This window comes from Thunnus albacares, chromosome 5 (assembly GCF_914725855.1).
Source record: "Thunnus albacares chromosome 5, fThuAlb1.1, whole genome shotgun sequence".
Taxonomy (NCBI): domain Eukaryota; kingdom Metazoa; phylum Chordata; class Actinopteri; order Scombriformes; family Scombridae; genus Thunnus; species Thunnus albacares.
Genome location: NC_058110.1, coordinates 25708978 through 25725390, shown reverse-complemented (window position 1 = coordinate 25725390; position 16413 = coordinate 25708978). Strand labels below are relative to the sequence as shown.

Below are 16413 nucleotides of genomic sequence, written 5' to 3'. Positions count from 1 at the left end.
GTATTGTGAGACTTGTATGAATAATTGGTAACATACCACAAATCTGTGCTTTAATCATTCATAAAGGCCCATTTCCTCCCCAATTAATACATAGTAATTGCTAATGTATACCAATAAATATAGTGTATTGAACCTTTTGACAACCATTTGTGTGCTTGACAAAGCTTAATATTAATAGGCCGGTTCATAGATATTAAGGAAGTTGAATAAATGATAAGTTATTTTATAAAATATTCAGATGTTAACCGCTTTGCTATAGGTGGTGCAAGGGGATTTGTGAGTTTGTGATAGAGTTACCAGACAGTTCCATGTGGTGCTTTGTGTCTAAAAATAATACTAAATGATAATAATAAAACTCAAACTTAGTATGGTGTTTTAATGTAGGGCACAGTGTTGTTCAACCATGTATGAGATCATCAGGTCTTAATGTATCTTTAATGCAGGATTTATAGATTAATTTGCTGCTTTTAGAAAAAGAACAACAATTCACAGGAAATTATAAGGTAATTAATTTAACTTGGAAAAAAAATCTGCCTTCTCTGAAGTAGCACTACATTATCTATGTTGTTAAATGAACTGAACACAAAGCACACATGAAATTATAAATCAAAAATGATTTTTGATCACACATAATACCCATGGTTATCAAAGCTTGTGGAATGTATAATGGTGTGAATGCCTTTAGGGCCAACCACAACATTTGCAGCTTTCTCGAAAGACTAAATTAGCTGGGCAGTTTTGGATCCAGGTTACGCCATTGGCACAATTGTAAAAAGAACCTGGGGCATCAGGTTTGGCATAAACCCCACCGATCTTTGTAGCACAGAAGTTGTCAGTGATTTTGGTGGAAGTAGCGATTGTAGATATGGGAGATGATGTGGTATGAAGTTGTCTTGTGTCTGTAGATGGAGTAATTGGATTTTGAGTGGTGTCTGGAGAGGGAAGTGGAGGAAGATCTGTAAACATAAAAGTAAGTCATTAGTATTCTGTAATTACACTAAAAATTAACAAAAGGAATTGAAAATATTTCAACTAGTAATATATAATCAAGAAGAGCAGAAGAATTATGACCAACAAAATGGCATAAAAAATCCAGGTCCAGGCACTCAAGGTAGGTTTGAAAAATAAAAGGCCTTTATTTCAGTGGGCTAGAGTCATTAAAAAACACACCAACGCGTGTCAGCTGGCGCCTTCTTCAGGGTGTGAACAGAGAAACAAACAGTAATTATAGTTGCAATCAATTTTGCAATTTTTTTGGTCATAATTCTTCTGCTCTTCTTGAATATTATTCCCTTCCATGAGCACTGGTGGTTTGAGGGACACCAGCAGCGCTCCTGTCACTTCTCTCTTTAGTAATATACAATTTCTGCTTACCTGAAGCCACAAGAGAGCGGAGATAGCTGATGAGGGGGTAGTTTCCTTGTTCACAGAACTGTCCGTTAAAGTCATCAAGATCCAGAGCCCAGATGAAAGCTCCTCCAAATCCATTGTCTTTTAGGTAACGAGCCTGAATGAAGAAGGATAGAAACAGTCCACCAGTGTATGTCTATTTTACAAAAGAATTACTGAGTGATATTTTTCTATTAATGCACGACTACCTTATTCTCAAAACTGGTTTTGCTGTCAAATCCAACCCACTCATTTTGCTTGGTGGCATAAGGCACTTTCTGATCCTCAATCCAATGGACAGTGGCCCCTTGAAGAAAAGTGCAAATCTGAAAATAAAGGTCAAATTTCTCATTTTAACCCAATATATCAAAGCTTCATGACAAAATAACTTGTATTATTTTTTATCAGTAACATACAGTAGAGTTAAATTCAATAATTAGTTGCAAATTTCACCTCATAATAGGACCAGAAGCCACCCTCCCTCGTAAAAGGACCAGGAGCAGCGGGACCACTGGCTGGTGCTCCAACCTGACTAGACGGAGTAGACAGTCGAAATGTTCGTCCATATGTTGCAAAGCCCATATTTAACTTTTCTACAGGCGTTCCTTTGTCCCGCCAATACTTCATGGCAAAGTCCTGAAATGTAAATAAAGAGATTGACAGAAAAAAAACAGAAAGAGAGAGTTGGCATTATATAAAAATGACACCCTGTCTTTAAATTCATGATACAGTAAACAGTTAATCTCTGTACTCACAGTATTTAAATAAATATTGTCACCAGTGTCATGGGATCCGTTGTATAAGGGGCTGTGATGTCCTGTGACAGTCTCCCAAGTGCCATGAAAGTCATACGTCATCACATTAATAAAATCCAGGTACCTGATGAAATGCAAGTGAGATCAGGTTTATGCAAACCTGGAGACAGCTTATCACTGGAATGATTTGTGAAGGTTAAATGTTGGTGTACTTTGCCATCTCTGCGATTTCATAACCAGCATCAATGGTTCCTTTCCCAGCAGACACAGCAGCAGAGATCATTAATCTGGGACGGCTGGTTGCTGTTCCTTCAGCCTCATAGGCCTCTAGCAGTTCCTGTCCACCATAGAAGAGTAGAAAATCATTCCATATTACATCTTAAAAAATAAGGCTTTCTTACTGTAAACGAATCCCACGTACAGAGCCAAACCAACAATGAATCGAAAATACTTAAATGTATAGTGTATTTATCAAAAGCTTGATATATAGCATTCCTCTGTGCTGTAAACCTCCACTGTTGTCCAAAACCTACTAAAAATACATTAATGAGCCACACCACTGCACTGTGTGACATGCTCCATGTCCCCAAAGAGGGTGGTTACTTTAGTTTGCTTATAAATGACTCCAAAGACTAATAACAGCACCAAGTTTTCAATCTGTGGAAAGTATTTCCGTGTCAGGAAGAGGCCATCGTGCATGCATAAGAACACAATTCTCTTTACAATAAACACCATTCTTTCATGCTTTCTCAAAGAAGTTTCGTACAAAGTCAAGACTTCATGACACGTCGCATGATAAGCTAGCAGAGTGTCGTAAACAGACTCTTCCTTACATGGAAATACTTTCCAAAGAGTGAAAACATAATCACTGTTATTAGTCTTTGGAGCTGTTTCTAAACAAACTAAACTAACCATGTTCTTTGGGGACAAGGAACACGTCACACAGTGCAACATTGTGGCTCACTGAAATGTTTTTAGTAGTTTTACAACACCGAGGAATATGACATATCAGCCTTTCATCTGACCTTGCATAAGACGGTGAATCTCTGCTTGTCCTCCAGAGGACTTCCTCTTGAAGCGGGATATTCCCAGTCCAGATCCAGTCCATCAAAACCATATTTTCTCAGGAGTTTGATAGAAGACTGAATAAATGTGTTCCTGTTGGCTTGTGATGACACCATTGTAGTGAATCTGAGTGGCATTTTGGGGAAAGAAAGATGCTCTTAAGAAGACATAGAGTATATATGCAGTATATGATCTTTATGTTTTTGTTTTATGCTAAATATCTCACTTTCGCGTTCCGAAAGTCCAGCCTCCAACTGCCAACAGTGTTTTAAGATTTGGATTCCTGTGGGAAAATACACATTTTGTTACCAGCTAGGCAGGTTTATTTATATAACACATTACAGCAACAAGGCAATTAAAGGTGTTTTACATAAAACATTAAAAGCATCAAGATAAAGTGCAAAATAAACACACCATAAAAGGACATTTAAATACAATTAAAAACAGTAAATAAAGAGCTAAGTGAATAGAAAATAAAAACAAGCTAAAATAGAATAAGAGATGAAATACAATAAAAGTTACATTACAGTGTAAGAAATGAACAATTATTTAATAGTAGTAAGAGTTTACCTCTGTTTGAGTTCATTAAAAGATTTATAGAGTTGATCATCATTCCATTCTATGGTGACCAACTCGTTTGCCTCGTTCATACCAGCAAAGGCGTAGATCAGGTGGGTACACAGGTTGGGTTCAACATTTGAGGGCATAAACTTCCCATTGCCAGGTCTATATTGGGACCAGTTAGTGAAATAACACACCAGTCTGGAGGATGAGACTAAACATGGAAGAACAGAATTTGTTTCCATTAATCTCTGAAGAAGAAAAAATTAACTACACATCTATCAAGTATTAATGGTTAATTTAAGTTTATGAACTCACCCAAACTCCCAAAGCAGAGACAGAGACCTTTAAAGTTAAAGATACAGTCAGTCCATATTGGGTAAAAATAGATTTCAGGAAAAAAGTCAAAGCTTTTCTCTGTGCCTTACCTGCAATTAGAATTAGCTTGCTCATGGTGGTTGTGCTTGGATGAGTCAAAAACAGAGCCCTGATTAGCTTCCCCTTGCTAATGAAAATATACACAAACCATGACAATCATTAACCCAGAGCGTAGGAGATGAGGCTGTTGCTTCATATATACAAATAACAGAAGCTGGTGAAAGATCTTTGACCTCACAAAGAAAACATATTTGGTAATTTTAAGAAATCTTTCTGGACAGCTGCAGAAACAACAGGTGAGTGATGTTTTATAATCGATACAGTCACCAAAAACTCCTTGTGTCACTGGTAATTTCTCAATATTTGTCATTTACATCGGTCTCAGTTTGCACTTAATCTCGCATCAATTTCTTCAAAGTTTCTCAATCAACAGTATTCTTAGAGTATCCCAGACATTGTCTTATATATGTATATATGTGTTATATTAACGTAATATTCTAATGTTCTCAGAGATGCTAAGTGGCATTGAGGTCTGATGATCCAGCATCAGACATTTTGTGCTTCTTTGAACTTCAGTCAGAAGCAACAGTTGTGGTGGTGAACCCAGTTTAAATCCAGTTTACATCCTCTTGGATCCACAGTGAAGGTGCTGAAGGTAGATCACTGGTGGTTATCTATCGTGGCTTTAACAGCATATGGAGAGAAACTTAAATTTGATTAATTTGAGTTAAGAAAAGGGGACCTATGATTCACATTTAGTCTTCTCTATTAAGGAACAATTCACAGCAGACATTTTGACAAGTCAGAGCAGGAAATGCACATGTATGATGTCCATTCCATGCAGTTTGCTCAATAGCATAGCTTACGAAATTACGATCCACTCCTCTGAGTCATGTGGCCAGGAAAATTAGACACGTTTCCCCCTGTAAGGTATTTTACGCAGTGACATGAACAGGTATTTCCACTGTAGGAATGAAATAGGTACAGACACCTGCCCTGGATTTTCAAGATTAATTAGTAGCAAGCAATAACTATCACAGCCTGAGACTACAGCCAATGTGGAAATACCTTAAAGTGCAATGCCATTGACCACAGTGCTGGCACCAGTTGACTCCCATTCAAAAAGCATCAACTTTTCTCTTGAAATGCTAAGCCAATAATTTTTTTTCAACGAGTCATTATGGTCTCAATAACTAAATTTGGGCCCTCTAAAAAGTGTGCTGGTGGTCATTTAGAAAATTATTGCTCCGTTAATAAGATTTGAAGTCTTATAGTAGCTTTGATGTCTGCCGTTTGGGTGTTGATTGACAGCTGTGATTGACAGTTGACTCACCTGCTGCTCTCCCCGGCTCTGGGACTCGCACTGAGTCGGACTATTGTCGCAGATTTCAGTAAATTTCATGTTACTTGATTACGATACTTGCCCTGTTAACACAGTTTAGCTAAAGTAGCTATTAGCCCAAGTGTGCACCGCTTGGTGTCTCCAGTAAGCTAGTGTTAGCTTCGGTCCGAGGTAGTGGGGTGTGTTTCCAGAGTGCCTGGAGTACCTTCCCCTGCTCTCCCAAAAGAATTGACACTACCCTCCCCTCACCAAAAAGAAACAAAATACATATCTGGCCCAAAAAATAATATAAACTAACACATACGAATAGATAATACAGGATGGTTTATTCAAGAGAGACATTGCTGGTTTGTCATTGGTACAGTTGAGTAGCTGATATGGCCACTCAGTTGTGGGTATCCACTTGTCACAACACAAATTCACACATACACAATTAATTACAAAACTAAACAATTATACATAAGTTTAGATAGCCTACGGATCTCGGAAGGCATTTCTCTTGCTTAACATTTTGTGTTTGGCAGTTTGGCTGTAATAATTAAGAGTCTACAGCGACACTAGCAGCACTGTGAGACTGTACTTACTGTGGTTCTTTGAGCCAAATGATAACATCAGAATGCCAACATGCTAACACTGACAATGCTAACATGCTGATGTTTACCATGTCCACCATCTTAGTTTAACATGCTAATGTTTACTAATTAACACTATTAAAGTACAGCTGAAGCTGATGGGAATGTTTATCAAATTTATTATACGCCTTCAGATGTCTCGTCTCGTTTTCAAGGATGTCCCACATGTCATTAGTTTTGCAGTTTTATGACTTTTGATGATAAACAAAAGTATTGGAAACATTTTAGTGTTGACCTGTTGCATGGACACTGGCATCATTTGTCTTCCTGTGCATACCTACTGTACTGTAAGTGTATTTAAATTACAATGGTACGTTCAATCACCAGCAGCATTTTAAAAAGAGTTTACAGAATTAATAATTTGAGTGGATGCAAAATACCCATGGAAAATAAGTATTAAACAGTTTGAGTAGTATTTCACTGTTAAATACAGTTAAACCAAATTTATATATTGGACTCAGTGCTTCTTCTTTATGTTTACCTGAAACTATTAGACAATGTTCTCTCTCTAAGGCTAAGCCCAGACAATCTCTGGAGGAAACTCCTTTCGGCTGCTTGTATCCGCAATCTAATTTTTTCAGTCACTACCCAAAGCTTGTGACCATAGGTGAGGGTTGGGACGTAAACCACCTGAAACATTTTTTTCAGCTGAAACATTTTAATTTATCTTTGTGCCGTTGACACTTGTCATACAGTTTTGATGCTACACTGGAAATTTCATTATTCCAGCTTTGTTTGTAAGGTGCATACATGTTGCTGTGCAATGCAGAGCAAAATTACCAGTCAAAGCGGTCAGTTCGTAGACTGTCTAATTAGGATATGTGATTATATTTTGGGATTTTGCTGGTAAACGCAACATTGTGTATTGTGAGACTTGTATGAATAATTGGTAACATACCATGAATCTGTGCTTTAATCATTCATAAAGGCCCGTTTCCCCCCAATTAATACATAGTAATTGCTAATCTATACCAATAAATATAGTGTATTTAACCTTTTGACAACCATTTGTATACTTGACAAAGCTTAATATTAATAGGCCGGTTCATAGATATTAAGGAAGTTGAATAAATGATAAGTTATTTTATAAAATATTCAGATGTTAACAGCTTTGCTATAGGTGGTGCAAGGGGATTTGTGAGTTCCATGTGGTGCTTTTCATCTAAAATAATACTACATCATAATAATAAAACTCAAACTTAATGTCTAACTTGTATCTTTTTGTTATACAGTATTATAGATTGTAATTACAATAGTATACAGTCAAGTATACTTCATGTTGTGGTGCAATGTAAAGAAAACCCAGAGGCCAATGATTCTGTAAGGATTACCATCGTATGTTTAATGCAGGATTTAGAGATGAATTTGCTGCTTTTAGAAAAAGAACAATAATTCACAGGAAATTATAAGGTAATTACTTTAACTTGAAAAACAAATCTGCTTTCTCTGAAGTAGCACTACATTATCTATGTTGTTAAATGAACTGAACACAAAACACACTCACAAAATTATAAATGAAAAATGATTTTTGATCACACATAATACCCATGGTTATCAAAGCTTGTGGAATGTATAATGGTGTGAATGCCTTTAGGGCCAACCACAACATTTGCAGCTTTCTCGAAAGACTAAATTAGCTGGGCAGTTTTGGATCCAGGTAATGCCATTGGCACAATTGTAAAAAGAACCTGGGGCATCAGGTTTGGCATAAACCCCACAGATCTTTGTAGCACAGAAGTTGTCAGTGATTTTGGTGGAAGTAGTGATTGTAGATATGGGAGATGATGTGGTATGAAGTTATTTTGTGTCTGTAGATGGATTTAGAGCGGTGTCTGGAGAGGGAAGTGGAGGAAGATCTGTAAACATAAAAGTAAGTCATTAGTATTCTGTAATTTACACTGAAAATTAACAAAAGTAAAGGAACTGAAAATATTTCAACTAGTAATATATAATCAAGAAGAGCGGAAGAATTATGACCCAAAAAATGGCATAAAAAATCCAGGTCCAGGCACTCAAGGTAGGTTTGAAAAATAAAAGGCCTTTATTTCAGTGGGCTAGAGTCATTAAAAAACACACCAACCCGTGTCGGCTTGCGCCTTCTTCAGGGTGTGGAGACACAAAGAATCAAACAGAGCAATTATAGTTGCAGTCACCACACCTGTTCCCACTGAAATAAGGGCCTTTTATTTTTCAAACCTACCTTGAGTGCCTGGACCTGGATATTTTATGCCATTTTTTTGGACATAATTCTTCTGCTCTTCTTGAATATTATTCCCTTCCATGAGCACCGGTGGTTTGAGGGACACCAGCAGCGCCCCTGTCACTTCTCTCTTTAGTAATATATCATTTCTGCTTACCTGAAGCCACAAGAGAGCGGAGATAGCTGATGAGGGGATAGTTTCCTTGTCCACAGAACTGTCCGTTAAAGTCATCAAGATCCAGAGCCCAGATGAAAGCTCCTCCAAATCCGTTGTCTTTCAGGTAACGAGCCTGAATGAAGAAGGATAGAAACAGTCCACCAGTGTATGTCAGTAAAACTGGAATTTTACAAAAGAATTACTGAGCAATATTTTTCTATAAATGCACGACTACCTTATTCTCAAAACTGATTTTGTTGTCAAATCCAACCCACTCATTTTGCTTGGTGGCATAAGGCACTTCCTGATCCTCAATCCAATGGACAGTGGTCCCTCGAAGAAAAGTGCAAATCTGAAAATAAAGGTCAAATTTCTTATTTTAACCTAATATATCAAAGCTTCATGACAAAATAACTTTTTTTTTTATCAGTAACATTCAGTAGAGTTAAATTCAATAATTAGTTGCAAATTTCACCTCATAATAGGACCAGAAGCCGGCCTCCCTCGTAAAAGGACCAGGAGCAGCGGGACCATTGATTGATGCTCCAACCTGACTAGACGGAGTAGACAGTCGAAATGTTCGTCCATATGTCCCAAAGCCCATATTTAACTTTTCTACAGGTGTTCCTTTGTCCCGCCAATACTTCATGGCAAAGTCCTGAAATGTAAATAAAGAGATGGACAGAAAAAAAGCAGAAAGAGAGAGTTGGCATTATATAAAAATGACACCCTGTCTTTAAATTCATGATACAGTAAACAGTTAATCTCGGTACTCACAGTATTTAAGTAAACATAGTCCCCAGTGTCATGGGATCCTTTGTATAAGGGGCTGTGATGTCTTGTGACGTTCTCCGCGGTTGTATGTAAGTCATACGTCATCACATTAATAAAATCCAGGTGCCTGATAAAATGCAAGTGAGCTCAGATTTATGCAAACATGGACATTTAATCACTGGAATGATTTAGGAGAGTAAAATGTTGGTGTACTTTGCGATCTCTGCGATTTCATAACCAGCATCAGTGATGTCTTTCGCAGCAGCCACAGCAGCAGTGATCATTAATCTGGGACGGCCGGTTGCTGTTCCCTCAGCCTCATAGGCCTCTAGCAGTTCCTGTCCACCATAGAAGAGTAGAAAAGTCACTTCATGTTCATCTTAAAAGATAAGGCTTTCTTACTGTAAACGAATCCCATGTACAGAGCCAAACCAACAATGAATCGATGACATATGTATTGTGTGTTTATCGGAAGCTTGATATATAGTATTCCTCTGTGCTGTAGACCTCCGTTATTGTCCAAAAACTATTAAAAGTACATTAATGAGGGACACCACTGCACTGTGTGACATGTTCCTTGTCCCCAAAGAGGGTGGTTACTTTAGTATGTTTAGAAACGACTCTGAAAAAGTTTAGTAAAAAGTCAAGAGTTTGTGACACGTAGCTTGACAAGTTAGCAAAGTGGTGTCAACAGACATTAGCAACAACGGAAATCTATATAACAGACTTTGAATACACACACAATACTTGTAAGTAGGATGATGTTGGTTTGGCTCTGCACATGAGATTTGTAGAATAAAATATAGAAAATTGCCAGAAATATTCTTTAGATATCAGATCAACATCACAACAGTAATTTTGCATCTGACCTTGCATAAGACGGTGAATCTCTGCTTGTCCTCCGGAGGACTTCCTCTTGCAGCGGGATATTCCCAGTCCAGATCAAGTCCATCAAAACCGTATTTTCTCAGGAGTTTGATAGAAGACTGAATAAATGTGTTCCTGTTGGCTTGTGATGACACCATTTCAGTGAATCTGAGTGGCATTTTGGGGAAAGAAAGATGCTCTTAAGAAGACATAGACTATATACGCAGTATATGATCTTTATTTTTTGTTTTGTGCTAAATATCTCACTTTTCTGATCCAAATGTCCAGCCTCCGATTGCCAACAGTGTTTTAAGATCTGGATTCCTGTGGGAATATACACATTTTGTTAACAGCAACGATTTTTTTTTATAACAAGAGGTAATGCTGATTTTTGGGGGGGTAAAGGCAATGCAAGGCCCTTTATTTATATAGCACATTTCAGCAACAAGGCAATTCAAGATGCTTTACATAAAACATTAAAAGCATCAAGATAAATTGCAAAATAAACACACCATAAAAGGACATTTAAACACAATAAAACAGTCAATAAAGAGCTAAGTGAATAGAAAATAAAAAAAACAAGCTAAAATAGAATAAGAGATGAAATACAATAAAATTTACATTACAGTGTAAGAAATGAACAATTATTTAATAGTATTAAGAGTTTACCTCTGTTTGAGTTCATTAAAAGATTTATAGAATTCATCATCACTCTCATCGATGGAGACCAACTCGTTTGCGTCGTTCATACCAGCAAAGGCGTAGATCAGGTGGGTACACAGGTTGGGATCAACATTTGAGGGCATAAACCTCCCATTGCCAGGTCTATATTGGGACCAGTTAGTGAAATAACACACCAGTCTGGAGGATGAGACTAAACATGGAAGAACAGAATTTGTTTCCATTAATCTCTGAAGAAGAATAAATTAACTGCACATCTATCAAGTATTAATGGTTAATTTAAGTTTATGAACTCACCCAAACTCCCAAAGCAGAGACAGAGACCTTTAAAGTTAAAGATACAGTCAGTCCATATTGGGTAAAAATAGATTTCAAGAAAAAAATAATAGCTTTTCTCTGTGCCTTACCTGCAATTAGAATTAGCTTGCTCATGGTGGTTGTGCTTGGATGAGTCACAAATAGAGCACTGATTAGCCTCCCCTTGCTGATTAAAATATACACAAACCATGACAATCATTAACCCAAAGCGTAGGACATGAGCCTGCTGCTTCATATATACAAATAACAGCAGCTGGTGAAAGATCCTTGACCTCACAAAGAAAACATTCGGTAGTTTTAAGAAATCTTTCCGGACAGGTGCAGAAATTTTCTAATGTTCCCAGAGATGTTAAGTGGCATTGAGATCTGATGATCTCAGCATCAGACGTTTTGTGCTTCTTTGAACTTCAGACAGAACTGACATAGTTTCATTATATTTTTATGGTCGGTGTCTTGCTGTAAACTGAATCATCCTCTATCAAATATCAGGTCAGACGGGGTTATAAAAGCCCATAGTATGTCTTAATATATAGTGTAGTAGAAAGTAGACTGATATAATAACAAAATCTGTCAGGTACAGAATGGAAAACACTAGTTTACTGGAATTTAGACTTTATCATACTGAATTGTCTATGAAATTAAAATGATTTCCATGTAATGAAGCATTTTAAAAATGAAACACACTGTTTTGTTTGATGAAGAAGACATTTATTTATGGCCAGTCACAGCACTTGCATCTAATATTGAAAACAAGATTAACTGGACATTTCTGAAGGTGCGTGCGTCCATGGACACACTGAAAGAAGGAGTTGCTGTCTTTCTCATTTGCGTAGAGGCCATCGGTCTTCCCGGCACAGAAATCACTTCCAGAAGCAACAGTTGTGGTGGTGGTTTTGGCAGTGGTCGTTGTAATTGGATCAGCAGCAGCAGTAGTAGTCGTGCTGCTGGCTGGGCCAGGGCCGTTAGTGGTGATGACTGGTGGATGTGTGGTTACAGGAGGGGGAGGTGGAATATCTAGCAAGATAAGAAACATTTAAATTAAAAATATTATGGAAGAAAGATTTTACTTGTAAAACTTTCACATGCTGTGCAGTGTTGTTGTCTAATTGCTGTTTACCTGAATCCAGAAGAGAGCGCAGGTGACTAATGAGAGGGTAGTTTCCCTGTCCACAGAACTGTCCAGCGAAATCATCCAGATCCAGGGCCCAGATGAAAGCTCCTCCAAACTTGTTATCTTTCAGATATTTTGCCTGTGGAATATCATTTAAAGAGAGTGCTCCAGTTTAAAATGCAAGTTTTTTTTGTTTTGTCAATAAGCGATCAATGTAACTCATTGTTTTAAATGCGTCCATAGTGTGCAAACATATGAATAAATAAAGAGAAGAGATAGATGATGGGTTCAAGCCCATTTGGGGAAAGCTTTGCATCTGAAAAGTGGAACATTTTCATTACAATCAGCATCTACAGGTGAAATGATGCCTGACTTACATTATTGCAGTTTGAATAACCTGTGGGGCCCCTGAATGTTCTTGACAGGCCTGATGCCAGAATATGGCCTCCTACAGTACCTTTATGTACATAGTTTAAGTATTATTACAATAATCCATGTGTCACGTTGCAAACAACTGTGAGGATCAACATACTGTGATGTATAGTTCCCAATCTTTTTGCCCTGGGACCCCTTAAAATGAATCAAAGTCTCCCTGTTACCCCTCATCACAGGTTGTGGATAACCAAAAATGTGTTTTTTCTTTCTCATATAGTCTAATTTGAAGGATTTTAGGGAAGTGTTCAGTATTTCACAAGAAAAAAGCAAACATTTGATAAAAGTGAGAAAAAATTAAACATTTTCGTTCTTTCCTTCTTATCCCTTCTGGTGACCTCTTTGGGGGGTCTCGTCACACAGGTTGGGAACCACTGATGTAGAGTATACCCAAATTTCAAACAATTTCTATTACAACACACATATTTATGTGAAGTTTGGTTGCACTAGAATGTAAGAGCTAGGTCACCAGTGGTTTGGATTTATAACTCTTCCTGTAATCTAGGAAATACTATTATTTGCACGTGTAACTGATAACGTATCTGTCAGAAATGTAATCCCACACATTAAAAAAACTTAACATAATCAATCAGGATTTGAAAAAATACCTCAGACCTGAGGTTATATATATAAAGTGAAACATGCAGTTGTAAGTTAGAGTGCCACCTTCTGCCCGATCTATGGTATTTAAAACTGTATGTGCTGAGTGTGCAGCTTCATTGTGATCAGCTTTACTCAGTTCAGTACTGATAGCAGACAAGTAGCACTTGTGATATATGGTTTTATTTTGTGTATATAGCCTCCATAAATATAGATGTGAAAGGCAATAATTAATTTATTACCTTGATGTTAAAACTCTGCCTGTTATCAAACCCGACCCACTCATTGCCTTTAGTGGCATATGGCACCATTTGCTCATTAATCCAATGGACTCTTCCTCCTTCGAGGAAAGTGCAAATCTGTAGAAAATAAAGAAAATGATATTCAAACATCATCAGCATGATGGTATGAATTAAATCTGCAATGTAATAACTTGTGTCTCAGTGTTGAACCTTCACAGACCTCATAGTAGGACCAAAACCCAGCTTCACGGGTGTAGGGCCCAGCTGAGGCTGGTCCACTGGCAGGTGCTCCAACACCGATAGCTGCTGTAGATGTGCGAAATGTGCGTCCATACGTGGCAAAACCCATCATGAGCTTGTCAAGAGGGGCTCCTTGGTCTCTCCAGTATTTCATAGCAAAATCCTGTGAGAAGAACAAAAAAAGATTTCATATTTTCATATATTCAGACAAGCACATGTTATTAATTCAGCTTATCCAGGTTCTAAAGTGTGATGACAACTGAATTTTGTTGAGGATTTTACTCACCACATTGTAGTAGATGTTCTCGCCCTGATCGAAAGAGCTGCGGTACAGAGGGCTGTTGTGACCGGTGAACGGTTCCCATGCTCCGTGGAAGTCATAGGACATGACATTTATAAAGTCTAGGAACCTGTCAGACAGACACAAACATGATGTGACCAAAAAAATGAAGAAGAAAGATTTTTTTGTTGTTTTTTTCAACCTTAACACTAAATATCTTGAATCAACTCACTTTGACACTTCAGCGATCTCATAACCGTTGTCAATGTTTCCTTTCCCAGCAGCCACTGCAGCTGTGAGCATCAAACGTGGCTTTCTGGTATCAATGGCTTCTTTTTCAAAGGCAGCCATTAATTCCTAAATTGAAGAGAGAAACCGTCAGGGACAATCATGTTTATTATATGAGAATTTTCAAAATTACGTCACTATTACAGTATATCTCAAATCAGTCGGTGCTGCTGACCAGGGGAGGTGCACCTTTCCAAACTTACCTGACAAAGAACAGTGAACCTCATCTTGTCCTCTGGTGGGCTTCCTCGTGATCCAGGATACTCCCAGTCCAGGTCAAGACCATCAAAGCCATGCAGCCTCAAGAATCTGATTGAGGACTGAATGAACTTCTGGCGGTTGGCAGCGGATGAAACCATGATGGTAAATCTGTAGACATTTAACACACAATATTGACACTGTTTATGATGCTCTTCATTATTTATTTATTATTATTATTGTTATTATTATTAATCCAACCGCCTCATGACTCTATGCTGTTGAAGCTTTGTAGACTCACTGTGTCGTTCCAAAGTTCCACCCGCCGACAGCCAACAGAGTCTTCAGCTGGGGGTTTCTGCGAAGAACATATGCAAAGACATGCAGATTTTTTTAAATTTTATTTTACAATTAATCAGTGTAGTGTTTAGATTCTTTACTTGGTAAAAGTAGCAAAGTACAGTGTAAAAATACTCCAGTACAAGTAAAAGTCTTTCAAAATGTTTCTCCTGAAGCTGATATGAGGCTTCAGCAGTCTGAGTCAGTCATATCAAGTGGATATCTATATGACAGAAGGATTTTGGCAACTGTGCATATGTATAGTTCATGAGCAAAAATTTGCTGCCTTTTATCTGCATAGTTGATTTGAATTTTTTAAGACAAAATAAAGTATTCATTTATGGGTCAAGAGAATTCACCCACTGCTTAAGCTAAATGAATTAAAAAACTTACAAACACTTGAAAACAGGGCTGTGTTTCTTAGCTCATGAAAAGTTGACATTTTGGAGAAACATGGTTTTAACAGAACAGTAACAGGATATATTATTATTAATGTTACATTACAACTGCAGTTAAACTAACGGCCACTTTGTTTGTTTTTTAAAGTTATTTGATGTTGAAAACTGAATGATTCCACTTAATCAGTCACATCAAAACATTCAACTTCATCCCAGCTGCTTATATGATATATATGAAGTTGTTGTGAAATAAAAGTGGACATGACTACAGATATGATACTGATATTATAGGCAGGAACAACTCACCTGCTCTTGAGTTGATTGAAGGATTTATAGAGAACATCATCATTCCACTCATAGGTCACAAGCTCATTAGAGGGGTTGATTATTGAGAAGGCGTAGATCAGGTGTGTGCATAGGTGTGGGTCTACATTGTCAGGCAGATATCTGCCAGCGCCTGGTCTGTACTGGGACCAGTTGGTGAAGTAGCACACCAGTCTGGTAGAAGACACTTTTGGAAAGGGACGAAATTATTAGAATAAATTTTCTATTCTAAGTGATGATAAATTAAGAAGCAAATGTCACAAACATGTAAAGAAATTAAATAATGAATGCATACCTATTTGAAGGCACATCAAAAGGGACAGTCCTAAAAAGAAAAGACATTTAATTTTTATTATTTTATGCACGAGACACGCTGCCTTTGATTGAATAAACAACTGAAATAATTCAACCTACCAGTCAGGATTGTTAGTCGAGCCATGTTGTGTCAGTTGAAGCTTTTCCTCAAGAATAATCTGCAATAATAAAAATTGTGTGTTTTTGCAAACTGCATCCAGTTCTTCAGGCTGTACCACAGTAGGTAGTTATACTGCAGATAAAAAACCTGTTTTCCTCTAAAATGTAGGCTACTTAAACCTCTGTGTGCTGATGACTTACCTGTTACTAGGTGATCGGCTAGATGTGCCTCTGATCCAACTGGGAGTCCATTTTATAGACGTGATAAGACGAGGACAAAGGCTGCATGCCAGGAGGGAGGTGTAACGGATGCTCTGCGAAGCACAACTGTCTGAGTGAAATTGGTCACATTAGCCAGCAATAAACTGTCAGAAGAGGTCTAAGGGTGATATCTATTTTTATTGCTTGACAAATCTGGATCAGAGCAT

The 16413-nt window shown here is 37.6% G+C and overlaps 2 protein-coding genes across 6 annotated transcripts; both read right to left on the bottom strand.

Moving 5' to 3' along the window:
• Positions 1–421: 421 nt before the first annotated feature.
• LOC122983031 (acidic mammalian chitinase-like) lies at positions 422–11359 on the bottom strand. Of its 5 annotated transcripts, none has more exons than XM_044352719.1 (12): positions 6075–6172; positions 4199–4233; positions 4089–4115; positions 3780–3984; positions 3436–3492; positions 3170–3335; positions 2357–2481; positions 2145–2268; positions 1843–2025; positions 1599–1715; positions 1375–1507; positions 422–956 (listed from the first exon to the last, which is right to left on the bottom strand). In XM_044352719.1, exons 1-12 carry the CDS (start codon positions 6161–6163, stop codon positions 682–684), a joined length of 1536 nt encoding a protein of 511 aa, XP_044208654.1. In that variant the 5' UTR covers positions 6164–6172; the 3' UTR covers positions 422–681. The 5 variants fall into 5 exon arrangements, with proteins under 5 accessions (XP_044208654.1, XP_044208656.1, XP_044208655.1 ...); XM_044352723.1 differs by lacking the exons at positions 1375–1507; positions 1599–1715; positions 1843–2025; ... (6 more) ...; positions 4199–4233; positions 6075–6172 and adding exons at positions 7909–7978; positions 8480–8612; positions 8715–8831; ... (6 more) ...; positions 11099–11125; positions 11209–11359 and having other exon boundaries at positions 821–877; XM_044352721.1 differs by lacking the exons at positions 4089–4115; positions 4199–4233; positions 6075–6172 and adding exons at positions 11099–11125; positions 11209–11359.
• A 452-nt stretch (positions 11360–11811) lies between these two features.
• On the bottom strand, positions 11812–16321 carry LOC122981924 (acidic mammalian chitinase-like). The gene is made up of 12 exons (XM_044350776.1): positions 16187–16321; positions 15986–16044; positions 15867–15896; positions 15554–15758; positions 14812–14868; positions 14516–14681; positions 14257–14381; positions 14031–14154; positions 13725–13907; positions 13505–13621; positions 12237–12369; positions 11812–12133 (listed from the first exon to the last, which is right to left on the bottom strand). The coding sequence occupies exons 2-12, from the start codon at positions 16008–16010 to the stop codon at positions 11832–11834; spliced, it is 1467 nt and encodes a 488-aa protein (XP_044206711.1). The 5' UTR covers positions 16011–16044; positions 16187–16321; the 3' UTR covers positions 11812–11831.
• Positions 16322–16413: the final 92 nt, after the last annotated feature.